This window comes from Magallana gigas, chromosome 7 (genome assembly GCF_963853765.1).
Source record: "Magallana gigas chromosome 7, xbMagGiga1.1, whole genome shotgun sequence".
Taxonomy (NCBI): domain Eukaryota; kingdom Metazoa; phylum Mollusca; class Bivalvia; order Ostreida; family Ostreidae; genus Magallana; species Magallana gigas.
The window spans coordinates 15,484,119-15,510,029 of NC_088859.1; the positions used below are offsets into that span (position 1 = coordinate 15,484,119).

General features: G+C 34.6%; 2 protein-coding genes across 12 annotated transcripts; both read right to left on the bottom strand.

The window, feature by feature from the left end:
* Positions 1 to 271: 271 nt before the first annotated feature.
* Positions 272 to 11,316, bottom strand: LOC117684642 (uncharacterized). Of its 8 annotated transcripts, none has more exons than XM_034457610.2 (7): positions 10,964 to 11,316; positions 7,062 to 7,167; positions 4,854 to 5,258; positions 3,965 to 4,048; positions 3,409 to 3,522; positions 2,740 to 2,764; positions 272 to 2,617 (listed from the first exon to the last, which is right to left on the bottom strand). In XM_034457610.2, exons 1-7 carry the CDS (start codon positions 11,016 to 11,018, stop codon positions 1,358 to 1,360), a joined length of 2,049 nt encoding a protein of 682 aa, XP_034313501.2. In that variant the 5' UTR covers positions 11,019 to 11,316; the 3' UTR covers positions 272 to 1,357. The 8 variants fall into 8 exon arrangements, with proteins under 8 accessions (XP_034313501.2, XP_034313500.2, XP_034313502.2 ...); XM_034457609.2 differs by lacking the exon at positions 3,965 to 4,048 and adding an exon at positions 4,263 to 4,352; XM_034457611.2 differs by lacking the exon at positions 3,965 to 4,048 and adding an exon at positions 4,553 to 4,612 and having other exon boundaries at positions 10,964 to 11,315.
* Positions 11,317 to 16,968: 5,652 nt separating this feature from the next.
* LOC105341835 (maternal embryonic leucine zipper kinase) lies at positions 16,969 to 25,836 on the bottom strand. Of its 4 annotated transcripts, none has more exons than XM_011448572.4 (17): positions 25,747 to 25,836; positions 24,507 to 24,617; positions 23,994 to 24,079; positions 23,603 to 23,719; positions 23,158 to 23,301; positions 22,675 to 22,743; positions 22,317 to 22,409; positions 22,086 to 22,184; positions 21,742 to 21,909; positions 21,285 to 21,368; positions 20,981 to 21,091; positions 20,121 to 20,538; positions 19,607 to 19,724; positions 18,929 to 19,073; positions 18,686 to 18,789; positions 18,232 to 18,405; positions 16,969 to 17,222 (listed from the first exon to the last, which is right to left on the bottom strand). In XM_011448572.4, the coding sequence occupies exons 2-17, from the start codon at positions 24,562 to 24,564 to the stop codon at positions 17,216 to 17,218; spliced, it is 1,995 nt and encodes a 664-aa protein (XP_011446874.3). In that variant the 5' UTR covers positions 24,565 to 24,617; positions 25,747 to 25,836; the 3' UTR covers positions 16,969 to 17,215. The 4 variants fall into 4 exon arrangements, with proteins under 4 accessions (XP_011446874.3, XP_011446875.3, XP_034313508.2 ...); XM_011448573.4 differs by having other exon boundaries at positions 18,217 to 18,405; XM_034457617.2 differs by having other exon boundaries at positions 18,929 to 19,097.
* Positions 25,837 to 25,911: the final 75 nt, after the last annotated feature.

Consider the following 25,911-nt stretch of genomic DNA (forward strand, 5'->3'; position numbering starts at 1 on the left):
GAAGAATTTTTTTGGGGAAGTATAGTTGAGTCCCCCCCCCCCCCCCCCCCCACACACGGATTAGGATTTTGAAGATTTTTGGAAACTTTAAATTCCCCCCCCCCCCTTTTTTTTTTTTTTTGCTTGTCAAGATTTTTTGGATGGGTCTGGCCCCCCCACTTTCAAAAACGATGCTACGTGCCTGCTATCTTCCACATTCATTTTTCTTCAAACACAAGACTTTGTCCACATATAGCATGTACTCGATACACGTAAAAACAAAATACAGAAGTGTAGATGTACTTCATATTTAAAATATTTTAATATTAAATCACAGTGATGATTACAAATATAAAAGTATATATATAAAACAATGGTATAATGAATATTCTCAAATAATACGAAACACAAAGGATGTAACAAGGGAGACAATTCAATTAAGCAGACGTCCTCTCACAATCACCGAAGGTAAGTATAATTACAGGAAAATGATATGGACACTATTGTTTTGTAGGGATTAGTCTATAATTAAAAAAAATAGCTAAATAGCAATCGCTTCTCATCACACATAAAAATATATATTATTAGTTTTTTCCCCACACAATCTTGCAATTACAGCGCTAAAAATGAACATACAAACATGTAAGTGAAAACACACGGAGCAAACTCATTTTGATTAAATGTTTAAATGGAATTATTACATATCTATGTTTAAAAATTTAATACATTCATTTGTGCCTAATTATTCTTGTATCTATATGTATTCGAACAATCAACAATATGCTCGGATTAGCACCTTATACTGGGGTATATACAGCGCCACCTATTGGTGGACTGTTTGCACTCTAAATCATACATAACGAAATATAAAGTAATATGTAAGTAAAACTATTGTCAAGTAAAACCAAAATCACTTGTACATAAAACATGTTTCTAAAAAAACATATAAATGCAAAATATTTTAAATTGATAGGTTACACTTCACTAAATAATACACGAAAACTTCAAATCTTATCGATTCTTTGAACTAAAGAAGTTAAAATTACATTTGAGCAAATAAGTAACTAATCCAACCTCACGCTTTAGTTACAAAATGATTTTTTTTTAATTCTATGCAGTATTGCAATAGTTGAGCTTTATTTTTCTAGATTTCAAGCACTAGAAAGCACTTTCAAACTTCAATATTAAGCGTCACAAGTCCCGTCTATAACGGTAATGTTTTGTCATGGTCAAGCAGATGATGAAAACTATACTACATGTACATTTTTTCATTTGGGAAACACGTAAAAATAGTACTTTGTAAAAATTTAATTAATTATAAATTTATGATTATTCATACTATAATGTCTTTCATTCCGTGTCTTCTAAGTATTTCTAGCTAGTGCATTGGGGGAGGGGGAGGCGGGGGAGGGGGTGGTGGTGGCGGGGGAGGAGGTGCTCCAGTTTGCGGAATATTCATAGACGTACGTGGACTATTTGGTTCTGACCGCGGAATGATTTCCGGTGGCGCTGCTGAGAAGTTTACGGCTCGCGAGTTACTCCCATCGTCGTCATCATCATCTGCATCTATCGAAGCTCCTCTATGTCTCTGCTGCAACTCGCGTAGAACCTGATTTGAAAATGCTGTTTTCATATCTGGTGGGCCTCTCGATTCTGTCGGAGGAAACAAAGGGGATTTTTTCTCCTTAGTCGATCTGTCTGTTTCGGCGTCAAATGGAGGCGTCGGAGGTCGCTCCGTTGTTGATACACGAGGCGTCTCGACTGCGTCAAATGGAGGCGTCTCCGGACGCTTTGGGTACACCGAGGACCTGTCAGGCCTGTTGAAGGATTCCCTTGGAGACACTGGTTCACTTGGAATATCTACTGGTGGCGTTACTGGTCGATCTTCTCTTGGATAATCACGATCAAATGCGAAATCGTCTTGTTCGCCCCTGTAATCCCTGGTGGTCTTCGACAAAGGTGAAAAGCCCAATCTGTCCTTTTGTGAAGAGATGTCACGCCTCTCTGATTGGGAAAGACTGTAAGTTTTTCTAGGATATTGTGGAATTTCTTTAACTTCTGTTTCGTCATCTTCTTCCTCATTATAACTCCTGTCAAATTCTGTTGGTTTACCGTCATGTCTGCTTTGAATGATGTCCTCTAATTGATCAGACATGGACTGTCGAAGAGGATTATCTCTGCCTCCATTGTAACCCACGGACGTCGTCGGTTTGATGACGGAAGCATACATCGCACTTTCATCGCCTTCTGATGACCTAGTGCTTTCACGTATTCTTTGACTTGGTTTAATAACCATAGCGTATTCACTAGTGGATGGTTCCTCTACTTCCTTTCTCTCTTCCTCCCGAAAGGATTTTCTCGGTGTCGTCTGCTTGGGCGAATTATCAACTTCTCTATAAATGATGTCTCCTGCAGTTGGTTCCGCGTGCACACCACTGAAGATGTCGTCGATTTGTCTGACGTCATTGGATGTGTTGGACATCCTTGTAGACGTGTCAAGTTTTGTAGATTTCCTCAGAGGTACTGCGTTCTCCGGAGATTGCGATCTTGGTCTCGGTGAACTGTGCTTTTCTGGAGATTTCGATCTCCGGTTTCTCTTCGGTGACTTTTTTCCAGCTTCTTCGTCAGAAAATTTTATCTGCAAAGAAGAGAATATTTGGTTGCAAAATTGTCTTCTTTGGCTTATGTAAACATGGTTTATTTCAAGGACTCACAATGGATCGGGGGGATATTTCGATGCATATAAATGAATTACTTTACCTGCTCTTCTGTACTTTCTACTTCCCTGCAAAAAATAAGTAGATAGTGCATTATATAAATGTGTAAATGGTAAAAACCTTGTAAAGAAATATTCTCCAAAAAAAAAATCACACTTCAAAACAATACTTGCAAATGCACAAGCACACTCAAAACCGATCGTTAAAATTATGTTTACTGACATTTTCAGATGTTATTTTATCTTAAATGAAACTTCCAGTACAATTCAAACTTTTTCAGTCATAACAATTAAGAACTAAATATATTTCAAGCGACACAAAGGTTAAAGTACTTAAAGCATCCTTAATCTGCAAGAAAGAGAAGCCTGCATAATTCATAAGCTTGAGACAGACAATCTTCATTGCAATACCAGACAGTGTTTCTACTTCGAAGGCATGGCTGTGGAAAATAACCTTTTTACACTGGCACTGTTATATTTTCTTTCAGAATTGTGGAATTTAATTGGACAATTTGCCATATTCCCTGATTTTTCATTCATTAAATGTATAACAGACATAGACGGTTCCTCTAAAAGTAGGAAAAGCCGTCTTAAAACAATACGATTTCCAAAAGTCACAACACAAAAAACAATTTCCCGGTACCACACTACACATTTCCCCCGCCTCTTCCTCAAACATCAGACATTATAACCCAGCACCAGCCATGTCTTACCACTGGGGTCTGGGGTAACTAGCGTTTGAGCTAGACCTCGAGCGATGTTCGGGGTCTCTCTTGATTTCTCCGTTTGAAATCCTAGGTTTGTATTTGTCTTTCCTAGAATGATCTCTGTTGGGGGAATACTAATAGTTTAGCAAGGAAAGTAAAACTCATGTATATACATAAATCGCTAGCACATATAAGTGCAATACGACCTCATCTGAGTTAGTTTGATTTACTTGTTGCTCAAGATGTCGATAAAGTTGATATTACTGATTCTTTAAATAAAACCATTTGTTTTTATATCTCTCTTCGATAGACATTTACCAAATACAGAGCTTTAAAAACTGAAGTGAAATTATGCAAAATTCATCTATAAGACTAGATTTCAACCATCATGCATCCCCGTGGAACTACATTCTTCGTGTAAATCTAGACAACATAGAGATTGTAAGTCAACAAAATGAAACCACTATCGACATCACTGATTATCTTAATATTAATGACAGCATGCAAATCATCCAATCATCATGCGCCGTTAGATCCACGTCACTAAAGCCCCTCCTCTTACCGAACAGACCAAGCCACAGAGCTTGCGGTGCTAGAACTTGATGTCCTAGATATACAACTATCGTGCGTTTGCTCTCTTCCTCCTCTGAAAAAATTTATAATTGTTATAGGGATATTTAAGCAAATACATGTATACATTGGGTACACGAACATATATGGGGGTCATCGACTCATGCAACTAGCTGCACATGCACCTATAACACAAGGTTCGTAACTACTTCTAATCTATAGCTACAGTAGAACAAATTATATGCCCATTGCTGGCGCTGTTTTATGGTTGTGCAAATGATGAACCATACCGGTCCGAAGAATTGCTAGATTTTGAAGAAATCGAACTCGACGAATGAGAAGTGTTTTCTTCGATGACCAAGTCCGCCTTTTCGTCCTCTCTGTAAAATATGCTACTGCTGAACATAATGGTAAATTCTATTCTCTCTTTTTTGTTTTGTTCTAGGACACACAAGTTTAAAGACAAAACTGACATCTACGTAGCCAAGGAGAAGTGAAGTTGAACATGAACAGCACACGCTACAACATGCAAACCTGGACTTGTATGGCATTGCGTGAGGCTCTACCAAAAATATCTTACCCTGGCGGGTTTGATCGAACGAAATCGCGAAGTTTTGGATGTGGTCTTCTCGACCGTTTTCTGCAAATGATGGCATTTGAGACTTTTACAGCAAAGGGTGAAAAATCAAATGTTTATCTTCTCTAAATACCATATGGTTTTATGATGGCAAAAAAAAAGAGAATTGCAAGATAATCGAAAGAGGGAAAACAGCCCTGTCGTCTTATATCTTTATGACATCTGCCTTGTCCTGAAAGTGTAAACTTAAAGGTAGAAGACAAAATTAACAGCTCGGTATTCCATGACAATTAATTATACGTACTTTATCTCTATTTTGGACGATGGGTCTTTACTGGTAGAGAAATAGGACCTCCTGTATCTATTTTTGTGTTCTCGCATGGTGGAGCGCACCGAATTCTCGTCATCGTCTGATTCGTCGATGTAAATAATTTGCTGATATGGAGGCTGCATAAAGTAAGGCGCCATCATGGATCTATAAAGACCTGGAGGAGCCACGGAAAACCTCAGAGGACCCGGAGCTCCTCGGTGGCTACCGATGTGTTTGCTGCGGGTGCTCCTTTGTGTTCCATGAGGGGTTCCCATAATTCCATTCGGTACCATTGTCTGCATTGGAATGCCATTCGGCGCATTTCCGTTCATATCATATTTTGGTTTGGGCAATGGTTTCCGGTACCGCGGTTTTGGAGGTTCTCTCGGTGCCGAGTATCTAAAAATTATACAGATGGAATTTTGTTAAAAAAATTTTAACATTCGTGCAACGATAAACATCTTGCACATAAACTTTAGTTGATTTTTATTTTACAAGTAATAAGTGACACGATATTGGCATGCTGTACAGTCAGACGTTAATAAAATAATGTAACATTCACTTCCGTCTTGTCGATTTTTGACCTCTTGTCGTCTGCCAACATCAGAAGTTCAACACAAATTCAATCTGTTGCATACAGCAAATGACGCCCAATGTGAAACAGGACATAAAAAAAATCAGTCATTATTAGATATTTGATTGTAGAAAATCAATCTTTGTGACGAAAAACACGAGGAAATGCTTTAAAATCGACTTCGTCATTTATGAACTTTCTGTTAAAACTCGTAAATTAAAAGGACAATCAATGTTATTGGCTTTTGGGTTACTGACCACAAATTTCAGCTTGTACAAGATCTAATCTTATCAGATATGTTGTATGGCCATATTTTTTTAATTACCTATTTTTGCATCTATGCATGTTTTTTTTTAAATATAAATTGTATTGAACAAAGGGATGATTTTTGCTTTTATTGTAAAAATAATATTGCAAAATGATCGTCTATGCACAGTTTTCTCTTATATCCATTAAGGTATTTTAATTATTTCACTTGTACAACCTATTTTGACTTCTGCTGAAAATTTCACACAGATCAGAATAATATAATATAATATATCAGAATAATAAATGGAATATTCAAGTTACCTGTCAAAAGATCGACAGAGAAGCAGGCTTATAAAGCACTTATATATACATGGTAGATATTTACATAAAGGAAGCATTAAATTTTCCCTCAACCACAACCCCATTGAGAAATATGAATTAAACACGTGCACAGAGAATTACACCTGTTAGATTTATCAAAGTATTCTATATCCTTTTAAAAAATAACAACTTAATATTGAATTAAACATTGTATTGGAACATATTTTTGTTCAATAGGTTTTCGTCATCTGTATATAGTACTATAGTCTGTCCCAAGTTATTGCTTCCATCAATTTTTGATGATTTTTAATAAAAATACACATACCTGTGGAAGAAATACAATTGAAATTGATGAAAAGGAATATATCCAAGATATTTTCATTGAACAATTACCCCTTTTCACTCATAAAATTTCACTGGAACGAAAACAATTTTCTTACGGAGATTTATAATGGGAAATGTTTACATCTTTTCTCCATTCGGAATACACTCGGAATACATCGCGCAATTTTTTAACGTTATCATCCGGGCTTATTAATGGCTGATGCAATGCAAAATCTCCGTAGACTTTCAATTTTGGGATGTGTATTGAAACCTGAAGCGGTAGAGGGGGCGTTTCAAAACAGATAATCTGGAAATTTTTCATATTAGTGGATGAACGTAGTTTGAGCACAAAGGTATTTACTATTATTGAAATATCAAGCAAAAAGTTGTGGAAGCAAACACTCGGGACAGAGTATAACTTGTTTTGTGAGTTGTCCAACAAGTGTCTTCGATTCAATTAATTGGGTTATTTACAAATTTTGTGTTCCTATGGGACAACAGGATAATACAATGTCACTAATATACACGTACACTCGAGATTGAGCAGCAAGGTTGAGAAGAAACCATATAAAAATTTTAAGGGCATAATAAATTTTGGATTTCGCTCGTTACAAGTATCAACGGGCAAAAAAAAAAAATGAATGCTGGAGCATGTAAGTTATCAACGAGGGTCACATTATTCAATTTTTGATGATCCAATTTGAAGCTTCTGTCTGAGTCATTGATAAACCTACTTGTAACACAGTATGGCGGACACAATAACAATAGCCACCAGCATAAAGCCTGCTGCAATGGTTGACCCAATGATGCCGTCCACGCCAACATCCAGAGCAGACACACCTGTCAAAAAGAAAAGGCAGACGGTCAAGGGTCATCAAGTAATAGTGATGTTGCTCCTTGATTTATCGTTTTTGTCCATTTTCCTATCGCAAAAATCTTCATTTATAATATATACCAGTAGTGTATAAATGTAGAATACAGGTAATGGTACGCCTGAAAACATTTATACATGTCCATCTATTTGATCAGTTTCATGCTTATGGAAAATTGATATTCATGTAGAAAGTGCTTAGACCAAAATAAAAAAAAAATTATATTGAGTATCTTCATATGTACTCTAAACTCAATATGATAAACGCATTTACATGGTACAGGTTTGTGAGCAGAGGGTGTGCTAATTCACACACGATTTAAATGCCTATACATGTATTTAACAATTTCAAAACAATTTCTAGAAGGCTGCTGGCTTTTTGCACTTGACAAATTAGACTGCTTTCACTTTCATGTAATATGCACTTCCTTGCTTGAGAAATTCCGCATAATGACGACAAAAAAGATTCACGGCTTTTCTTCGCAGTTCTCTTTGAGTTAAATCTGTCAGTGAACAATATACAGTAAAGTTATAACCTCTTGCCTTAAAGATGTTTATCAGTATGATTGTCTAGTTTTCCTATTACGTTTTGCACAGTCCCCAAAAAATGGTGGAGGGGGTGGGGTGCAGTTCGTTCAAAATGCATTTTCTAATGCATTTAAGAACAATGTCAGCTTCTAAAAAAGCCGGGGGGGGGGGGGGGGTGTGGACTTTAAATAATTCTTAAGTATTTTTAATCTACAGTCAGTGTGGTAGATGATTAATGGGGACCAGCTAAGGCCAATCAGCTAATTGTTGCCAGATAAATTAGTCAGATAAAAGTTGTTCAAACAATCTATCATTTAACAAAAATTGGAACATTTTTGTCAAATATGGATGATGTAGTGTTTAATTTTAAAACGTATGGTCATGACGATGAAAATTCTTTTGTTGTGATTCTCGTAATGTAGTTAATTTTCAGTTCAATATTTGCAGCTTTGTATGCACAATGGACTGTTATATAGCTTTTGAGGTTTATACACCCACCTTCTATAAAAATATCGACATTTTTTTAATCAAAGAGCCATTGGTGAACATCGAGTAAATATACCTGCACAGCTTTTACATTCAGGGAAAAAGAAAAAAATGCATGCATTCGAAGAAATTTCTATAGAATGCTTATTTGATAAGAAATACGAGCATCCAATTTCTCAGAATCGCACCTCGATGCATTTGACAACCTTGACCAGTTATAGAATAATATAGAATTTCTTTTCTAGGCAGGCATATCATTCCAGCATACTATGCTATTAAGTAACAAAGAAACCTCTGTATGAGCTTTACACGCTTGGTTACAATCTTGAAGCTTTATACGGCCCCCGCTTAATCTCTTCTTTATTAATATCTAAGTATGCATCGCTGAAGTACCTGACCATAAAAGATATCTCTCTCTCTCTCTCTCTCTCTCTCTCTCTCTCTCTCTCTCTCTCTCTCTCTCTCTCATATAACTTTTCATTCACCCTATCTCAAAATGATCATGAGTGTGGATAATTTCATGTTTGCAGCCAATACATTTCACATTGTACATTACTTTTTTCATTTTGATCTCTATCTTCATAATGTTAATTCTGTCACACACAAAAATAACTATGCATTTCAATGTCACACCGTATTGAACAGATAACAAATATATCCATAAAACCGTAAGTCTTCCTTGTTGATTTTTATCCTTTTATTTAATAAACATACGGGGTTTTATTTCTTTATTTTTCTGGTTATTGTATGAATAAATCAATAATCAAACAACGCGCCATACAAAGAGAATTAATCTTAAGAAAACAAATAAATTGTGTATCGTTTAAAACCGGTTTTACAAAGACCTTCTCGTTATCTCTGATCATTACGATAATGCCCGTTATAATGATCGTAATACTAGACCTACGAAATGTTTATTAATTCTCCTCTGTGCTTAAATATTTAAGACCGTTCTGGTTGATCTAGGCCTACGGTGTTAAAAACAGTATATACACTTGTTGACTTCAAAGACAAAAACAGAATTGTCAGTCATTTATATTAAAGGATTATAAACTTCATGTTGTTCTAACCTCGTTTATATGCTTATAAGGATGCAAGTCATGCATAACTAAAAACAACAATCGTATTAATTATAAATGGACGCCTTTTCCCCTCCTAACATTCCACATTTCAAATACATGTAAATATAGATCTGGCATACAATTCGTTTTGCACTTATAATTAGGAATGTGCAGCGAAAAAAACCCAACTATTGAACTGAACTTTTCTTCTTGGTTTTTGTATAAATTTATTACTTGACTGCACAATAATCGCTTTAGGAAACATACCATGCAAATTAATTTTATACTCAATTTTTATTCCAAGCAGTTGCAACGAATGGCCAGCTTATAGACACATGCTACTATAGGCCGACAATTTCATTGTCTGTGAAAATATTTGGTTAGTGGGGTCCCAAAGGCTATTTTCCATGGCATTCAATACCGCACTTTACGACAACATTACGTGTTTCCCCAGATAATGGATGCTTTAAAGTGTCCGGATAAAAGACCGATTTTCCGGTCATTAATTTGCCTTTATTATGGCGGTTCCACACCTCATTTTGTTTGGGTTTTTTGGCAATTAACACATTTTTTCTGATAGAAAGGCATTCTTGAAACTCGTTATGATTATAGAAGACAGAAACAAAGCTTATGTCCTCATGCTGCTTCAAAGTGCAATAGATCATTTCGAAAAGCAGACGACAGTTGAAATCGACAATGTCCAAATGATGTCGTAAATATTTTTGTCCACGTGGGTTATGCCCTTAGGTCCTTTCGTCAGACAGACATCGATAAAGGGTCAACTGAAATGCTTGGTATAACGATATAAGTGTGGATACACTAAGTATTGGCCATCATATATGGAAAGGAGAAGAAGTGTTTTAACCTTTGGTCCTCACGAGTCAGATTGCCCAGAAGAACCTGTAAGTCCCTGTTACGTAACTCAGCTTAAAGAAACCCACTGTGCTCTGCCTTTGCAAAGCCCATTGTGTGTGTGTGTGTGTGTTTAAGAAAGGAGGATAAACTGTGTATTACGACATTAACAGAAGGAATTTGGTCGTAATGCCTTTTAATCTTTAAAGATCCTAATCCCACCCTCTGCCTCTTTGCACCTTGATCTGTAGTCATCGTACCTGTTTCCTTGGTCTGACCCCTTGGTCTTATTAAATGTCCGTGTTTGTGTTTGATCAGTCTTGCAATCAAGCATTCAACCCTTCATTTACATATTATTGAAATATGGTCTATACAAACAGTCTTCGTAACCGCCTCCAAAATAAACACACAGTGGGAATACATTCTGACAGAAAAACTGATTACCAAATATCGTGCAAGATGTAATACTCCAAGATCATCCTTGCATGTCAAGCATAGTATCAGTTTACAGACAATTACCAGACATGTCAAAACTTTCCAAAAATAAACTTCTTGGAGAAGGGAACCACCCAGTCCTGTTTTATAAATAGGTATTTGCAATTGACCCCACCCTTTGCTTCATTTCGACATGTTGCCGTTATTTGAAAAACGTATTTTCAAACAAGAACATCATCAAATTGGGTGAAAAGGGGAATTATTTCCCATCTGTAAAGTTATTTTGGTGGGGTCAAAGGTTGTAAAAGAAACGGTGCAGCGTATAGGTGTCGATAGGGGTAAAAAAAAATTAAAGAATGAGAGAATTAAGAGTGAAAGAAAGAGTGAAGACATTAATAATTACCTGGCAGGGCCAAGAGGCCACAGAGAAGCCGACGGTGGCCAAATGTTCCATCCATTGTGTGATCCTTAAACAATCCGAAACTTGGAAACGAACTAGGAAGTTACATTTCTGCAGTCTGAAAAACCGGCCTCTTCCACACTCCTCGGTTCTGCTCTTTACAATATTTGCTTTTTAAACAGGCGTAAGTTGGGTCGACAATTCACGGTTGAGCGACTGCTTAAGAAAGCTACCATTGCTAATCGTCTCAACTTTGAATATATACACACCGCAGATGACACTTTTTTGTGGTTGAAATAATGTACTTCGTTACAGTTTAGTACAAGAGGCAATGGCGTCCTTGAAATGGGGTTGCATTCAGGTGGAAATATGTGAAGAGATCAATACTATAAAATCAATTAATATAATAGATGGTCTCGCAATGTGAATATAATGGAATGCGCACGTGTGTCACTCTCCTCACCAAATCAATGACGAAAATCTATTGTCACAAGTATGTTATAAATTATTCATTTTTTTACGTCTTCCAAAGCGTTGATTTCTAGAAAGTGTTGTCTATTAGGCATAATTTTAAATTTCATTAATTATCATACGGTCATTACTTAAAGTCCAAATTCTGTCGCAGTAGAGGAAAATTAAACGCAGACGAAGACTTTAAATATCGGAAATGTACTTCCCATGCTTTATATATACTGTCAGAGTCGATGTGACGATTTCGTCTTTAGACCAGACAACCGTTAAATATCAGGAAGTGGTCCGTATATATATCGTTTATTCAACAGAATATGGTGAGAAATCAGCACAGGAGAGAGAGAGAGAGAGGAGAGAGAGAGAGAGATTTCCGCGTCTTTTACCAAATTTGAAACTCCTATTATTGTAATCATATGCGCTCCCCAGCTAGTTTTGTGAATGTCATTACAAATGATGTCTATATTTATATGATACATGCGTCTACCCTCTATACTATAAAATCTTGTAGTATAGAGGGTAGACATGAATAAGTAGACATCGTTTGTCGTTTACAAAATCAGCTGGGGAGCGCCTATGATTGTAATAGGGTTCTTTTTACCTCAGTATTCTCTTCTTTTGTGGATAAAAGTATCAGGTGATGATTAATATTATATAATAAGGGCAGCCATACAAATCTAATTTTTATTAAATTTGGGTTTTAACATGCAATATCGAAATTAACAATCATGGATAATTTTAGAATTCTCCTTTCAAAATCTTGCAATTGTCCTCCTTCAAAATTCTTTATTTATAGAGTCTCCATTCTTTAATGTGTCCGTGTGGGATTTTTTTTTTTTTTTTTTTTTTTTTTTTTTTTTAGAAAAGCCATCGGGTTATATAGTAAGGTTCCCCAAGATCATTCTGCTCTGACTTGTAAAATGAAGGGTCTCGGCAACCTGACTTTTTGGGTTAATCAACTTAAGGAGAAAGAAATGAAACCCGATTGCCAAAATTATAACATTCAATGTGTGTAACTTTATCATTTGACTATCAGGGGTTAGCTGCAGAACTGTTGCTCTCCGGGGAAAAAATATTGACAGACCGGTCTGTCAATATTTTTTTTCCCGGAGAGCTACAGTTCTGCAGCTATCAGGGGTGGCCCCGTTGATAAAACCCAAGAATCTAACTATTTCTCGTTTGAATTCACCGTTGAAATGAGAACTGGTTGTAAAGAAATTTTCTTGTTACCTTCTGCATTTCTGCTTGGCTGCAGCACAAACGTTAATTCTTGTACGGCACTTTCCTGAACTTATATGACCCTAGTATGTGACAGAGTGAACAAATGGTGTACTTTAATTTGCAGAGTGTTGAATTTCGGCTTATTGCACGGATATTCCACATTTGTTCCCTGTCCTATACAATGGGGATATTTAACTAATCACGCATAGTTTTCGTAAAACTAATCATACATATCTAAACTGAAATATGTAAAGAATGAAATCTTTCTTTAAAAATTGATACTGATAATGGATATTGAAAGTTTTATATATAAATCGGATTGAAAGAGATTCCCATAAGAGACATGCTTTTACATAACGCGTTGTAAAAAATGTAAAGAATCTCATATCTATTGTCGAATCACCAATTTACAAAACAGTGATAAAAGACAGGATACCGGTATTCTTTTAGTTTCGGTTGTTTGCAAAAAAAGAGCGTCTCTAGATTACCTAACAATACCTCCGCCGACACATCTGTATGTCTCATCTAGTATTACATTACGACAAATTGATGGTTCTTGGAAAAATAACTCCGTTTCAGTATTACCAACCCTCTAGATCAGCACTCAAGTAGTAAAAATAGTTTTATGTCATGTCTAATGAAAATGACACGCTATCAAGTAGTTGCAGAACTGCTTATAAAGCTATGCATTTCAAAGTTAATATTTTTCAAATAAAACATATACACGACACTTTAATACAGATACACATGCAAAAAAAAAAAAGATTCTGCTGTATTAATTTCTTTTCTTACTAGTACTAATATTTAATATAATGATGCAAATGCACACCAACTTCAGCAAATCAGAAATCGATGTCTGATATAAGACTTGCCATGAACACTGGTGAGAGTTATCTCTCTTGAGAAAGAGTATTTGAATCTAATTGCGAGGAGGAAAAGTTGTCATTAACATCCTTATAAATTCAGAATTTTTAAAGCCATAGACAATTAATTTCGTCCCTTCCCCCAAAAATTGCTGTAAAATTTTGGAAAGGGCCATGACTAACCTGCCTTTCGATCAAATCTACTGAACAGATTTTCCAAATAACGTTTTTTAGAACCAAACAAACGGACAGCAATTGGTAAAACTTTTATATAAATTATAATTGTCACATAAAGTTAATGACGGATCTTATAAAAATCCAACATGTCGAAACTTCACGAAAAAAGTCACCAGCAAACACCATCTCTAACGCAAACACATCATACCGTGATGTTTTATAACCCATACACAAACTTGTCGAGGAGTATCATATACGAGGGTTGTCCCAAAATAGCGTAGACAAGTGGCGTTATTCAGTTAATCGAAGACAAAGGAAGACGAAATTTGTGCCACAAAGGGTTCAAGAAATTTGCATTCAAATAATGTTTTAAAATCGAACATTGTTTGAGATTAAATTAGTGAAATGAAAGCATGTTAGATCAGAAATTCGACATGCGGCGCAATGTCAAAAACAAAAAGTTAAAATCAACATAATGAATTGAAAATTGGGAGGAAAAGTACTTTTCGAATGAAAAAATTCAAATAAAACATACACTGATATTTGATAATAATTCTGTTATTTACTCAGAAAATGTTTTGGCTATAACAAAACTTTTAAATATTTTATAGCGCGTTTTGTGACAAGTTGAAAAGTTAACTGGTAATAAAATGACGTTGTCAGCGTTTAAGGCGGCGCAGCAGTAACTGATACAATTTTGTAAAGACCACGAAATAAATCCTAAGCGGCTTTGGAAGTAAATGAAATTAACAAAATCGATGAGAAATGCGTTTTGTGAATAAGTAGTTAAACAACATTGAAACTATTTGAACAAGTATGATGACAATAAGTGGAAAAAAGAAACCCCGAACGATATCAATGGACGTCAAAATGTTGAACGACACATTTCGGTAAGACGGACGTTAGACAACAAGTAATACGGGGCAAGTTTGGAGCCGACAGATCGTTTGTACTTAGAAAATGTTTAAAAAATACAAAACTAGAAATACATATTGAATGTGCAAGCAGGGTACATGTTCAAAGATAATATTTTTTCTAAGACATTTTCGGAAATAAAACGTAAATGTTATCGTAAGCGATATGGAGGGTTTAGCAACATAAAACTGGAAATTTTCGACGTCGCATATTGCGCCGCCTGACAAAACTTGTTATTAATTATTCATTTTCTCGAGAAATAAATAAAGTACAGATTTGAACTTTTCAGCACTGTTTGCCAAAGAGTCATTGAAGAAAACACAGAAGTCTAATGAAATTGCTGTGAACAGATTATAAATTATGTGTCCTGTCTATATTATTTTGGGACAACCCTCGTATGCATTTAATTAGGTTTCATTCTGGAGTAGAAAATTATAAATTTGTAATGATGACCACCTCCCTGCCTAAAATCTTTCAAAAAGAACTATGAAACCTATAATTTTGAGGAAAAACTTAAAGATGTGGTCTACAAAATCATAAATTCAGTTTTCCTTTCAGATGTAAGGGAGTAAAGAAGATAATTTTGAAACATTATATGCATCAACACCTATACATCCATTTTGGCCCTACCCTAGAGTCAAAACCCATACTCCAGGGGACATGAAATTTAAAATTTCAGTAGAGGACTTCCTGGTAAATATAATTATGAAGTCAGTTTTTCATACAGATGTGCGAGATAAAGATGTTTAAACATTATATGTATTAACACTATATTGCCCCTCCCCCATGTCCCGAACCCCTGACACAGGGGCCATGAATTTCACAGTTTAGGTAGAGGAGTTAGTGAACATCATAAGCATGTATGCAGTTTTTTGCGTATATGTGTGGGAGTAAAGAAGATTTTCTAAAATTCAATACATTTTTACTATATGGCCATATTGGCCCCACCCTAGAGCCTGAACCCCTGACACAGGGGTAATGAATTTCACAATTTTGGTAGAGGACTTCATTGACATTATAACCAGGCATATAGTTTTTTTTACAAATATATATAGGAGCAGAGAAGAAGATTTTCTAAGATTTACTACATAATTACTATATGGCCTTATTGGCCCCACCCTAGAGCCTGAACCCCTGACCCAAGGGCCATGAATTTCACAATTTTGGTAGAGGTCTTCATGAACATCATAACCATGCAACCAGTTTTTTCCTCACATGTTTGGGAGTAGAGAACAAGATTTTTGAAAATTTAGCTTCTTTTTTTGCGTATTTGGCCCCACCTGTGGCGCCCTGGGGGTGGTAGAGCCATGAACTTTACAATTTAGATTCCTCTTACCATAAAGATGCCTCACACTAAAAATGGTAACAATTAGGCTTGTAGTTTTTAAGAAGAAGTTAAAAATGTAAAATTGTTAACGCACAACGACGGACGAAAACAGATACCAATAGGTCACCTGAGTTTACTCAGGTGACCTAAATTTATAAATCATTACCTTCCATTCGTTACACATTGCAAATTTCATTCTTGATAAAGATTGTATTGAAGTGAACACGCACCAATGAAAGAAGAAAAAATAACGCAAACACAATATTGATCTAATATTATAAGATTTCACCCGTTTACACGTTTATTTGTAATTCTTCACAAAGAAATAACAATGGCTTCTCCTTTAAGTGTTTATGTACCATATATAACCTGGGTATGACAGTATACCCGTAATGAGCAGATATTCAGTACAACTTACCCACACAGGGGCAGTCAGAACAAAATAATGGGGGTCAGATACATGTATATATACAAAGGGAGACAACCAGAATGACAGAGAGTGAGAAAGGAAAGAGGTGAAAGAAAATCAGTCTTATTTACAAATAGTGAAATTATCGACAGTCTGGACATTTGACAATGTACGAGTGAAAAAAAGATGAAATATTAAAAATTACATAAAATGTGTATTCTGAAATATAAAAACAATTTTTCAACATAACTAACCACTAAAATAATAAATAACTAAATAAAAACTACATTAACTGCAGAAAAAAGAATCCAAATTTCAACATCATTTAAAACCAAGGTATACTTCTGAATTTATATTACTGGTAAGGTATTCTTTTTTCCACGTTACTGTAATTCTGTAAAGCTGTGAATCCTATTTCATATTTTTCTAGCACTCAAATTAATAACATACAAATAAAAATCATGCTATATAGGGCCTGTGTGCATGTACAGAGGTGGATCATGGTTAGTAAGTAGGTGGAGTGGGGTGGGGTGGGGTTACAGTAAAGAATAAAGTGTGGACAGCAATTAAACCAATAAAAATAATTTCAATATCACTGTCCATTATATAAGGTCATCAATTTTTCTTGGAAATACAATCCTCTTGCATTGCATTCACACACAGCTAAAACTCAGTTTCTTTGTTTCCATTTTTTTTCTTCTGCTTTTTTTTCATAAACTTAAAACATTCACTAAAGCACCATTTCAGAAGCTTGTAGACTTTGATGAGGGAAATCACAGACATTTATAAAGTGCCTCTAGTGTTCTTTGAGGCGTGATGGTACAGGATGTGTAGTACTCTTCAAGGCAATATCATATATGTATCACAACCATTCATCATTTCCTAAAAGAGAACAGGAGAAATTTATGAAAAGTGTGTTGTTAAATGAAATGATGATAAAAGTAACCCCAGACAATTTTGATTGACGCTTAATACACGTATCACTATAAAGTACATGTATTTATATGTAAACTAGTTATACACAAATTTTTATATTGTTCTGAAGCTTTCTAATACTGCAGGATAACGTTTAACTAGTTCTAAATAAGGGGGGTAACTCTAATTTAAACATTTTTTTTAAAAATTCTCTCATTCCTACTCAAGGTATTTTAATTTCTGTCAAAGACAAGAAAACTATTTGGCTGATCACAGATGATTCCATGAGACAGCTGGCAAATTTCACTGTTTGTGCACACATGTATTTTTGAACTTCATGTACCTTGTTTCCTTTGCAGAGAGAGCATCAAGTAAACTTCGTTAGAATGCAGTTACCTAATATTTATAAGGTTACATAATGATTCAAATCATGTTTTTTCTTCATATGCTTTGAAATTTCTTTTGGAAGTAAACTTCCTCTAAAAGTTAAGTTTATTCATTCACTTGTATTTCAGAAAGCAACAGAACATCAATGTCATAAAAGCCCAACTTATGTTTGAATCTCAGAATTATATACAATAATGATATATTTCATAATGATTAATTTAACAACAAGTCACTAAATTCAAAGACTTTTACCGGTAATCACTCTAAAGTGTTTCGTAAGACTTAAATTAAAAGACAAAAGTAAAATTGATGATATCAAGACTCTTCGCAAACCACGTGGTTGTACCATTTGAGGAAAGAGGATAAGCAAAAAAATATTCTATATCAATATCAAATAGTAATAGCAGCATTTCCAATTTCCCACACATTCTTAGAATAAAAATGAGACAACTGTGTCCAAATGTATCATAACCTGGATTATGTAAATGTTACATGTAATAAAGAACAAAAACAATTCAAATCTTCCACCCATGCTAAGAAAAAAATTCCTGCCCACCTTGCAGTAAAAACTTACCACAGCATGACTTACAGTTTACAGGAAGTTAAAATGTCCTCACAGAGCTTCTTGTAGTGCCAGGTATCACCTTTGACCCGCTTCCTGCAGATTCCTACGTAGGGAACCTTGGGTAACGTGCAGATCTCCAGGTCAAAGGCCAGCTGAACTCTCGACCAATCACTCATCACAGTGCAGCGAAGTGTATAGCTGGAGAAAAAAAAATATATTTCATATTCAAATTTTCAAAAGAATTTAAACACTATTTTAATATTCTTTCAGTTTTAAACGGAAAAAATTAAATAACTAACAATTGAATAATTATCAATATTTCTTTTCATACATAAATTTGTACATGAAGTATTATAAGAATTTCTCATCTATATACACAAGAAGTCCCAAATCAACTGATATTTAATCAAGATCTGGTGCTGTGATTATGATTTTTGGTCCAGTAGACATTCTTAAACATTTATTCTTAAAAACTTACTCGCTCTGTTTATACGGAACACACTTTTCTTCTACAACCTCCTTCAGTTTCTCCAGTACATACTCAGGATTGGTTTCATTTGTTCGGAAAATATTGTGTAAAGCCTAAAAGTTCAAAAATAAAATAAACAATTCATAAACCCATAAAAATCAACCTGCCTTTTTTTTTTTTTACAATGAACTATGCAAGTTTTGAAAGGTTCATTGTATATAAAATCGATAAAAACTAACTTGGGCAGCTTACCTTAACCTTTCTGGGACCATCAGAAGAGGACTTGGTCTGTTTTTTAGGGGTCAGCATGTTGAACATTCTCTCCAGACTCCCAAACACTGAGGCCTTACGAGACTTTGGTGTAAACTCTCCCTCCAAGCCATCTGCTGAGGCAGCCCTGTTAGATTTGATCACACTCTTTCTAAAATTTCATAATTAACACAAGGGTAAACCCTCATGACTTCTGACCTTGGTGGCCCTGTATGTTTTGCCAAGCCAAGCTACTAAAGCTCATGATGTGGTTTAGGGTGCCCCAAAAATGAAAAAAGTGCAAAAAAAGATTTCTTTCCTATTTTTCACTATAAATATAAAACTATGAAATCAGAATAAAATATTTTACAGCTAAAACTTCAGCAATCCAGAGAGATAAGTTCAAACCTAATACTTAGAAATACTGAAAGAACTATTCAGAATTACGATCAAACATCCTCAGTATAAGGATTTGGAGATATTAATTTTTTTCTGTTCTTAAATATCTAAAACTTTGGTTGTGCACAGAAATGAAATCTAGCAGAGCAATGAAAAGCAACAACAAAAACAACCCTCAACCATATTTATGGAAAAATCAGTTTGATGTAGCTCTATCAAAGTCTTCATAAAGAATAACAATATACTGCATTAATGAACAACACTAATACAACATAATCTGACCTCTTGCTAGCACTGAGTGGAGTGGGGTGATCTTGGAGCTTGTTGAGTTGAGAATCATAAGATCGGGATGGAGAGAGTGTCGTGTTCATCATTGAGTGGTCCGACTTTCCTGGGGACACTGTTAACAAAAGACAGTTGATGTAAATATCCCTAACCACCATGTCATCTGCTGTGGATTGATAATGAATTGTTCATACAATGAAAGGATTATCTTTGAATATTAAAATTCAATGAGGGAAATGATTCTCACTTGGATAAATTTCCATGTAATATTTTTCCTTTATGAATTAAATTTAGATGTTATGATAAAAGGTGACTTTTTGTCAGTTGCCCCTCCCCCTTTCTCTAAACTATGCCTAAATTGTGTGCATTTCAATTCTTTGGAAAATGATATAATGAAAGCAGAATTTGACAAATAAAACCTGAATTACTGGAGTTAAACTTTTATCATTTTTATATAAACCAAATGTCAATGATTTAAAAAAGATGATATGTAGACAGCCAATTGACTTACAAGTGTCATCCAGAGATGTTGGTATTAACTGTTTGGCCATCAGCGGTGACCTTGGTTTGGAGGGGGGCACCATCAGCTGCTGGTAGGGGGTCTTCACACCTTTCGGCCTTGGTGTCCTTATCCCTGGGGTAAGAGGAACAGCAAAGTTCTCTTTGTCGTCTTTTCTACCACTTTTGTCCTGTCTAGTGATTGCAGAATTTTTCTCATTTTCTTCATCCTCCTTTGATGAGAAAGGCAGCCTCTCCCTAGCCCGGTTCCTCCCCCTCTCCTCGCAGCCTCCATACGTTGTGGGGCGCGGCCCAAGGTCTTTGTTGTTATTGTTGGGTTTGGGAGAATCTAGTCTCTCAGATGCTGCAATTCGTGGGGAGTACACCAATTCATAGCAGGCTGCATCATCTGCACTGTGACTTCTTTTTTCCTAAAAACACAAAAGAATGTTTTCATAGCAAATAAATACCATTTTTATATAACTGTATTTACACCAATTCATGGGTCAATTTTTTAGTAATAAGTATTTTTTACACTAAATATTTGCTAACACATGTACAGTACAAGTAGATTCAACATGACATGCAACTACATTTCCTTTTAGCTTATAATTTCCTCTTACCATTTGTTTCTTTTACAACAATCATTATCATTTCTTCATTTCCCCATGTAAATGATATGAAACTCTCACAGGCACCTGACAATATTTATTTTTTTCTTAATAGAAAATTTATTCTTCCAATGTATGTAATTATAGGTAAAGGTATATTTTTTATTAAAAGAAAAATACATAATGTCAGGTGCCTGCGGAAACTCTCAAATAGCTACATCATTTATGATAAATACACAGATAAAAAATGAAATTTAAGTACCCTGCATGTTCCTTCATGATTTCTGATCTTATTCAGAAGCCTTACAGGTCGACCTTTCATTTTCTTCTCCAGCAAAAGAAAGTAGGTGGCTGTAAGGTAGTCAAACTTAAACTGTAAATAAAAAGCAAAAATATTAGTCAGACCCCTGAACATATGGGCAAAAATAAAGGTATTTTTTCAGTCTCCATACATGTAGAATGATATCTTGGAATTTAAAGTTGAAAGATTCTTCTATGCTTTAGGTATTTAAGTCATTTCTTTATCCTTTGTGTAAACCTTATCTTTTAATATTAAACAAATTTACCTCTGAAACAGATGCTTCCATATCTTTCTTTGTCTTCCCATAATGCACTGCTAACTCAGTGAGGCAGTCTTCATCCAGACATCTCTAGAAAAAGAAATGATATATAATTAAATATACGTTACTTTTTATGGCAAGAAGAAAGTTCAGTAAATGTTAAAATGAAGACACATTTACTGTGGAATAATCTTTATTCATGGGGGTCAATGTTAGTGAGTAGCCAAGATTTTCTTGGTTCGTGAAGACGCAATTTCGTTAGTAGTGTAATCAGGATAAAAAATTTTAATTAATATTAAATAAATGATTGTGTATAAGTTTCTGGGGATATAAGGTTGTGGGCAAGGGTTATCCACGGAAGCCACAAACATGTTCCCCCACAAAAAATGATGATTACACATGATGATTACACAGTAACTTAAGGTTCATGATTTCCTAATAGAAACGGTTGCAAACCAAGTACCTTATATTTACTGTGCCACTCCACTGGACACTGGGCATCAGCCATTAACCATGGGTGAGCCAGGAGATGTCGAATGGTGACCCGTCTCTTAGGGTCTACTTGTAACATGGATGCTATCAGTGACTTACTCTCATCTGACAGCCATGATGGTGTGTCATATTTACCACTCTGTAAATAACATTAGGGAAAATCTGTTTACTTTAATATCAAACTTCATTTCATCTATCGTACATTCATCATATGTAAATTAAGAAAATTCTTCAAATATGAAATTGATAGAACAAAACAATTTATTAATATAAATGAATTTTAAAAGTGATCAGAAGATGAATTTTAAAAGTTACCTGAATCTTTTTATATAGTGACGGGATTTTGTCATCATCAAAGGGTAGATAACCGCAAAGTAAAGCATATAATAAAATCCCCATACTCCACAGATCAGCCTGAAAGGAAAATTTGTGCGTGTAAATACCTACCACCTGCTAGTGAATTTCATTAACAATATACAACCATGACCAAATACTTGAAGAAAAGAAAAAATATATTGTAATATTTAGATTTTTAATTAGCCTTACTTCTGATCCGAGGTATTCCCTGCCTGACACCAGCTCAGGTGCAGCATAAGCAGGGCTCCCACAACAGGTAAACAGCTGACTGTCCATCCCACCCTGGTAAAACCACGCAAAATTAAAAATAAAACTAGATTAAGAGTTCGAGTAGAGAATGGTGAAGGTTTGTTTAGTTAAGTCAATGAAATAATGATAATCAAGAAAATTAACACATTCAACTGGAATAAAGTACCTTCTGAATTATGATTGGAGCCATGGACAATCAAGAGCACTGTACATAATGTAGTCTTTAGATTTCTTGTTTAAAAATGTTGCTATATACAGGTACACTGTTAAATAAGATATTTTGAAACACATTACTTACCTTTGGTTTTGCACACAAACCAAAGTCAATCAATTTCAAATTCTGGTCCTCATCCAGTAATAAATTTTCCTACAAAAAAAAAATAAAAGCCATTTTTAATAATGGCCCTATTCTAAATCTGCTCCTGAAGAAATGAACACACATAACATGAAATTTTTCATAAAATAACGATATCATTATCTCTTCTTTGAAAGCTGTTTGTATCGTATGCATGGAATTGGAAATTTTAGCTCTTTATGATAACAATTATCTTTATACTACTGTGGAATCAATATAATTCATGAGGGATTTCTTTTCTCTCTTTTTTAATATTTTTATAAATGAATATTATATATATAAAAGATCGAACTAATAAGTATTTGGGAATGTAAATTTGTAGATGAGGATACCTAAAATTGGCCAAAAATCAACAAAATTTGAACCATCACCGATATTAATGATTCCACAGCAGCTCACAAAATGAGCATATTTTTGTTCACTCACTGGCTTGAGGTCTCTGTGGGCATAGCCCTGACTGTGTATGTACGCTACAGCTGCCACTATCTGTCTGAAGAATACTCGGGCTTCCTCCTCAGACAACTTGTCTTTAGATACAATGTAATCAAACAACTCTCCCTCAGGGCAATACTGAAACGAATCACCAATCAAAGAAAAAAATGAATCTTGCAGACATTGAGTTAGTAAAAAAGCAGAGAAGATTTTTCTCCTTGGAGTTTTAGAGCATGTAAGGCCAAGAAAAACAGAAAAGGAATGTATTTGCTCTCATGCCAAAAATTTGATAATATACTCCATATGGTAGGTATTTATTGCAAGATTTGCAAAGGAGAATAAGTGCATTTTCATGTATTTTTTTTAAACTTAATATCTATACTAGCAATAAAAAAAATTGAGATCTTCATATAAATGAAATAATCAGGTGCTAAGAAACCTCTAAAATCATGAAGAACTTGGTTTCTGTTTCAATCACTTGGTAAAGTTTACAGATATGTTGATGACACAGGTCCTTCATGGCTTCGATTTCTGTCTTCACTCTTGGCAAGTCTTCCTACAAAACAAAATCTCCACATCAAGAACTGGTACAAAATTACATTAAATGTTGTACTACCATGACTTTTATTTTTCCTCACAAAATCTCAAAATCATTTTTTGTAATACACTCATCTTGATGAGAATAAGTTTCATTTTATGAATCGTTATATTCATACAATTATAAATTTCCATATTTGGTAACAACACTTACACAGAGTGAGCATTTGAATAAGTTTCATTTTATGAATCATTATATTCCTACAATTTCCATATTTGGTAACAACACTTACACCAAGCGAGCGTTTGTCCATGATCTTGATAGCAACCTTTTCCCCTGTCAGAGCATGGTAAGCCAACTTCACCTTCGCAAATCCACCTAAAAAATTTCACATACATCACCTACAAAAATATTCTGCCCATACAATACACCTGGTATTAAGATCATGGATTTCACATCTATCTTAGATATATACATGTATATAATATTTTTGTTACTTTTTAAAATACACAGTAAATAGTACATAGCATGAGATTTTTAAAGAGAAAAACTTGTACATTTCAAGCATTCATTGAACATACATAATTAGTATGTACATGTACTTAAAGTTAAACAAAATCATTAAATCTTAAACATATCAAAATAAACACTTCCTAGTCATACAAATAAACCAGTTGACAGTTTGAGAATTTCAATGTGATAAATAATGATTGCTCTAATGCACATAAACTACATGCAATCATAACTTATGTGACATACATGTGCATGAAATTTAATTGCTAGTTTCCACAGGTGTATAATTTACCTGAGCCGATGGTTTCCCTCAGGTGGTAAAGTCCCCTCAGCTCTGTGAACTGACTCATAGTAAACAGGTGTCGGCTCCACTGTCACATATAATGCTGACTTATAGTTTGAACTGAATGAACAAAATGGTAGCAGTTGCAACAAATCAATATCAAGAGTTGAAAATATTTAATATAGAACAGATGTATTAATGTTCTGAAAATAAATGCAATTCTTTTGAGCACTTGCTTTGAAAAAACATGTATTATACATGCTCTGTCTCGAGTTTTTGCTCCCACCACTTTTCGCTTGATATTTCGATAATCATAAATTTCTTTGTGCTCTAACTACATTCATTTACTAATATGAAAAATGTCTAGATCATCTGTTTTGAAATGCCCCCTCTACCGCTTCACGTTTCAATACACAACCCAAAATTGAAAGTCTATGGGGATTTTGCATTGCATCAACCATAATTAAGCCCGGATGATAGCGTTAAAAAAAATGTGCAAGGTATACCGATTGAGTTCCGAATCAATCTAATTAAAATTAGATCCTTCATGCTCTCGTATTTGATATGTCGCTGTGAGAGGCCCTCACAGCGACATATCAAATACGAAAGCATGAAGGATCTAATTTTAATCAGATTGGGTTCCAAATGGTAAAAAGATAAACCATTATAATTCTTCGTAAGAAATTTGATTTCATTCCTGTGAACTTTTATGACTGAAAAATGATAATGTGTCAATGAAGATATTTGGGATATTATCCCTTTTACTTCAATTTCATCTGTATTTCTTTTACAGGTATGTGAAGTTTTTTTTTGTTTTTTTTTAATCATCAAAAAGCGATGAAAGCAATAACTTGGGACAGACTATAGTATGGGTTATCATAAAATGCCATAGCTTTAGTTTAAATAACACAATGAGGTGAAAATTATCATGTTTTTACCAACCACAACAGTAAACCATTTATTATTGATTAATCTATGTTTCTAGGAAAAGCTGAGGAGTATGCTTTCTTTTTTTATACATATAAATGAATTCGATATTATATAATATCAACTTTAAAAATTTACAATTACACAGTACTGGCACGCCAGAAACGTTAATCAAAATAAACAATGACAAAAATGTTTTTATGACCGAACTTTTAAATTTTTTGGAAATAGAAAAACAATCAAAGATGACACAACAATCAACACTGAACAGAACATTGAACCCATAATGTGTACATATGATTATGAAATACAGCACTGTTACCTAAGATAACATCTAACGTTTTATCTATCGGTGCACGTCTTGTTTTGGGGCACCTGCACAGTTTTTGAAAATGGCTCCTCGAAGTATAATCAACCAATCAAAACGCTCGGTAACTAAACGAGATAGATATTTGTTATATATTTTATTTTTTAAAATCAGATAAAG

Bases quoted from the DNA above. Each gene is read 5' to 3' on its own strand.
- LOC105341835 (XM_034457617.2), bottom strand. From the start codon at position 24,564: ATGAGTCAGTTCACAGAGCTGAGGGGACTTTACCACCTGAGGGAAACC. The intron at 22,185-22,316 runs GTAAGGCTAATT...TTTTCCTTTCAG, and splicing joins GGGAATACCTCGGATCAGAA to GCTGATCTGTGGAGTATGGG. The intron at 20,539-20,980 runs GTACTTAAATTT...TTGTGTTTTTAG, and splicing joins ATCATGAAGGAACATGCAGG to GAAAAAAGAAGTCACAGTGC.
- LOC117684642 (XM_034457609.2), bottom strand. From the start codon at position 11,018: ATGGATGGAACATTTGGCCACCGTCGGCTTCTCTGTGGCCTCTTGGCC. The intron at 7,168-10,963 runs GTAATTATTAAT...TCTTTTTGACAG, and splicing joins TGGCCTCTTGGCCCTGCCAG to GTGTGTCTGCTCTGGATGTT. The intron at 5,259-7,061 runs GTAGGTTTATCA...TATAATTTTTAG, and splicing joins TCCGCCATACTGTGTTACAA to ATACTCGGCACCGAGAGAAC.